Below are 4,808 nucleotides of genomic sequence, written 5' to 3'. Positions count from 1 at the left end.
AAAAAAAAAAAAAAAAAAAAAAGAAACAAGGAAAGAAAATAACCTATAATTTTGGAAGGAAAGAATCTTTCTTTGGTTCTCACAACTAACCAAATTAAACTTTTATGGGCTTACAGAAGAGAAAAAAATGCAGCTGTCCTACGAGCTGCTTTTTTTGTGTTTATGGGGAGCATCTGAGAACTCACTGTGTGCTCGGTCCTGGGGTGAGGTGCTTCTGACAAGCGTGCAGAAATTTACTGGGCTCCAATTTTGAGCTCCTGTTTTATAAGGATGGGTTCCAGTAGAGGCTCATTCAGCTACTGAGGGAACCCAGTCACCTGCCCACCACTTGAAGCTTGACTGTGCATGGTAGATCTCATTTAATCTCTAATTTTACAGATGACAAAATCAGACAGAGGAGCAGTCTGAAATCTGTGAATGGGCAAATGCCTCAGGTCCTATGCTTTCCTAAGCCAAGAGGCTACAGGATTACTATACTGCAGTCAATAAATAAGTCACAAAGGCAGTGAGAAGAACCATGCAATGCTAAGATAAAAAATGTTGACTACAAACCAATAAAATTAGTAAACTTTGAACCAAAGTGACTGGGTGTGTGTGTGTCGGGGGGGGGGTGGAATAAAAGAGAATACTCAAATTACCAAAATCAGGAATATAAGAAGGGGCATTACTACTGATCTTATAGGAATAAAAAGGATTACTGTATAAGGGAATACTATGAATAACTGTATACCAATATATTAGATAATCCTGATGAAATAGACAGATTCCTAGAAACAGACTACTGAAACGAACCCAAGAAGAAATAGAAAATATGAACAGATCCGGAACAAACAAAAAGACTGAATTAGTAACGAAAAAAATTTCTACAAAGAAAAGCCCAAAACCCCATTTTCACTGGTAAATTCTATCAAATGTTCAAAAAAGAATTAACACCAATTCTTCCCAAGCTTTTCCAAAAACACTGAGAAATACTTCCCAACTCATTCTATGAGGCCAGTATTATCCTGATACCAAACCAAAGACATTAAAAGAAAACTATAGACCAATATCCCTTATGAACACAAATGTTAAAATCCTCAGCAACTCACAAACCAAATCCAGCAACATATAAAAAGGATTATACACCACGATTGAAAATCAATTGCTTTTTTTTTTTTTTTTTTTTTTTTGAGATGGAGTCTCACTCTGTCGCCCAGGCTGGAATGCAGTGGCATGATCTCGGCACACTGCAACCTCCGTCTCCCAGGTTCAAGCGATTCTTCTGCCTCAGCCTCCCAAGTAGCTGTGACTACAGGAGCGCGCCACCACAACTGGCTAATTTTTGTATTTTTAGTAGAGACGGGGTTTCATCATATTGGCCAGGCTGGTCTCGAACTCCTGACCTCCTGACCTTGTGATCCACCCACCTCAGCCTCCCAAAGTGCTGGGATTACAGGTGTGAGCCACCGCGCCTGGCTGCCACTACTCAATTTTAAGGTATTATAAAAGGGAACGTCCTGGGGATGCAGCTCTAAGGATGTCTGCCTGTGCTCACTGCTCACCTGCCCCTCTAGTATCCCTCTTATCCTGCCTCAGCCTGCTCTCTGATGGTGAGCTAACATGGGAGGGCGTGCTCAGAGCCCAACCTGGGCTGCAAGAGCACAGCAATGAACGCACTCCTCCTGGGGAATCACCTTAGGGAAGGAGTAACACATCTTAGGGGAGTGGAGTACCCTGTCTTAAGGGAGTACCATGCCCTAGGGGAGTACCATGACTTAGGAGAGTATCTCACCTTAGGGGAGTACCACAACTTAGGTGCTCAAGAAATATTTGTTGAGCTAGATAGCATCCTTCTTGTAATGGTTGACCAAAGTCTTATCTTTCTAACACATTTCTTGGTATTCATTTGGGATGAAACTTGAAGGATTTTCAGAATGAAATATTTTGGTTTATTAAATGGCTGATTAAAAGAACTAGACTGAGGGAACTGTGTAACCATTGAGTCTTTTCTCTGTGAGGAAAAGGTGCATTGAAAAGGAGGAAGACATAACTCTGGAAGACTGACTATCCTTGGCGAGAAATGGCAAGGCAGGACTTCCTGGCACAGCTGAGGATGAAAATCTGAGATGCCATCATGCTGTGGCTGAGCCCATATTTTAAATTTTTGTAAATGTAATTATGGAGAGAATAATTGAGTCTTTAAGATACTGATATCACTTAATCCTTTCTATTTGTATACACAGCTTTTCACTTTCAAAATTATTGACAAATAAAACCAATAAACCAGCTCATAGCTTTTTTTTTTCTTTTTTTTTCCTTTTCGAGACGGGGTCTTGCTCTGTCACCCAGGCTGGAGTATAATGGTGCGATCTCGGCTCACTGTAACCTCCACCTCCCGGGTTCAAGCGATTCTCCTGCTTCAGCCTCCTGAGTAGCTGGAATGACAGGTGCGTGCCACCACACCTGACTAACTTTTGTATTTTTAATAGAGATGGGGTTTCACCATGTTGGTCAGGCTGGTCTCGAACTCCTGACCTCGTGATCTGCCCACCTTGGCCTCCCAAAGTGCTGGGATTACAGGCATGAGCCACCATGCCTGGCCGCTCATAGCATTTAATAAAGGAAGAAGAACATTTACCAGGTCTTAAGACCATTTCAGCTGCTTCGAATTTAGCTGTGGTCATGACAACTTGACATCCACCTCTACATACTGAAAAGGCAGCCAGATGTTTTCTCCTTACCCCATGTAGTCCAGGTCAGAGAATATGAAAGTCTTGTTGATGTCAAAGCCACAGGCAATGATGTCCTTGGCATTCTCCACAGCATAGCCATACGCCTGGTCCAGGGTCAGGTCCTTCCACAGATACTTCTCGTCATCCGTCATCTGGATGACCAAGGGCACGTTAAACACATCCTGAAGCCACCTAAAGAAACACAGGGGAAGAAAGCTAACGTCTCATCTCCCCTGTGGAGGAATGCCACCGTGCATCTGAAAACACAGTTCCTACTTACAACGTATGTTAAAACTTCCTTGCCTACAAAATCACAATTGGAATCATGATATGAATTTGACTATGGATAATGATAAGGTCTACTACCACTTATTGACCAAGATGGCCCTGTATGCTCTGTGTTAGCTGCTCTACATACTTTGTTTTGAAGCCTTACAATAGTTTTATGAGGTAGGTATCTTCACTCTCATCTTGCAGACATGGAAACTTAGGCTCAGAGAAGTAGCCGGCCCACGGCCATGCGGACAGGGAGCAGGGTGAGAAGAGGAGCAGGCCTGGCTGACTCCAAAGCTTCACTCTCCCCATCATTCCATGGTCCTCTAAAGTGAGCCCAGGAACAAAGTGAATGGAAGCCAAAAAAGTGCCAACTCTTGGTGTCTTGGTTGCTCAGCAAATGAATTAGCATGATCTTGTCAGTTCTAAACACGGTTTATAAGCAACATTCTCAATTCACTGAGAGTAAGAAAAGCCATAAGATCCAATACTTACTTTGTGAAAATAAACGGAATGAGGTGACCCACATGCATGGCTTCAGAAGAGGGGCCCCGGCCTGTGTACAGATAAAACGGCTTCTTATTTTCATAGGCATCGAGAACCTGATTCATGTCTCTAAAGGAAAAAGGAGAAGAGGAAGACTGTGATTTTCTGAGAAAAATATCAAGGCACTAGTGTACTTTTGGAAATGAAAAATATAGACAGAGACAAAACAACATGAATAACTAGAGTCTGTTACCTTTGGTGCTTATGATATAAAAATGACAGGAAACTTCTACTGAAATAGTTTCTCCTGTGAGTGTTTTAAAAGATAACATGTATAGGTTTGCAGCCAGGCGCTGTGGCTCACACCTGTAATCTCAGCACTTTGGGAGGCCGAGGCGGGCGGATCACGAGGTCAGGAGATCGAGACCATCCTGACTAACACGGTGAAACCCTGTCTCTACTAAAAATACAAAAATTAGCTGGGTGTGGTGGTGGGCGCCTGTAATCCCAGCTACTCAGGAGGCTGAGGCACAAGAATTGCTTGAACCCAGGAAGCAGAGATTGCAGTAAGCTGAGATCGCGTCATTGCACTCCAGTTTGGGCGACAGAGCAAGACTCCATCTCAAAAAAGGGGAAAAAAAACCCCAAAAAACCAAACAAACAAAAAGGAAGTCTTACTTAGTGAAGGTGGAGGCTGATCAGGAGCTGCAACCGCAGTTGCCAAAGAGACAGCACGGGGAACAGCGGCCTCACTCCACGTTCAGAGAGCGCTGACAGTGGGGTTGCTCAAGTGGTGGTCTTTTCACGTGGACTGTTTCAAAGTTCATCTACCCCATCGCGCATCTATTGGCTAAATCAGCTTCATGGACTGTTACGGGCAATTGTTCCTGTCTTGCCACCAGCATTTATATCCATTGAGGAAGGGGCTCAGCTTTGCTTCTGCTGTGTCTGTGGGGCCCAGGAGGGGATGGGCCACAGACAGCAAATTCAGGAACTGTGTGTCTTACTCAGCTAGCGGGGAGAGGGCCACGCTGTACCAGATGTGGCAGAGGTAAGGCCCAGCGTGATGGAGGACCAGAGAGGGGCATCTAAATTTGGCTGTGGGGAGGGAAAGCTCCTAGGAAAAGGTGATGCTTGATCATGCCTTTGGAAGAAAGTGTTAAGAATTGGCTAGACATGGTGGCTCACGCCTGTAATCCTAGCACTTTGGGAGGCCGAGGCAGGCAGATCACGAGGTCAGGAAATCGAGACCATCCTGGCTAACATGGTGAAACTCCGTCTCTACTAAAAAAAAATACAAAAAATTAGCTGGGCATGGTGACGGACACCTGTAGTCCC

The 4,808-nt window shown here is 44.1% G+C and overlaps 1 protein-coding gene across 6 annotated transcripts in view; it reads right to left on the bottom strand.

Moving 5' to 3' along the window:
• Positions 1–4,808, bottom strand: part of WARS (tryptophanyl-tRNA synthetase) — a 53,720-nt gene that overhangs the window by 27,818 nt on the left and 21,094 nt on the right. For all 6 annotated transcript variants that reach the window (XM_011951468.1, XM_011951470.1, XM_011951466.1 and 3 more), the window contains 2 exons: positions 3,480–3,599; positions 2,721–2,903 (listed from right to left, as the gene is read on the bottom strand). In XM_011951468.1, the coding sequence (XP_011806858.1) occupies positions 2,721–2,903; positions 3,480–3,599 (303 nt within the window). The remainder of the gene's footprint in view (positions 1–2,720; positions 2,904–3,479; positions 3,600–4,808) is intronic.

This window comes from Colobus angolensis, unplaced genomic scaffold (genome assembly GCF_000951035.1).
Source record: "Colobus angolensis palliatus isolate OR3802 unplaced genomic scaffold, Cang.pa_1.0 Scaffold32, whole genome shotgun sequence".
In the NCBI taxonomy this organism is placed as follows: Eukaryota; Metazoa; Chordata; class Mammalia; order Primates; family Cercopithecidae; genus Colobus; species Colobus angolensis.
Note: the sequence above shows the minus strand (reverse complement) of the source record. Positions and strands in the feature narration are given on the sequence as shown.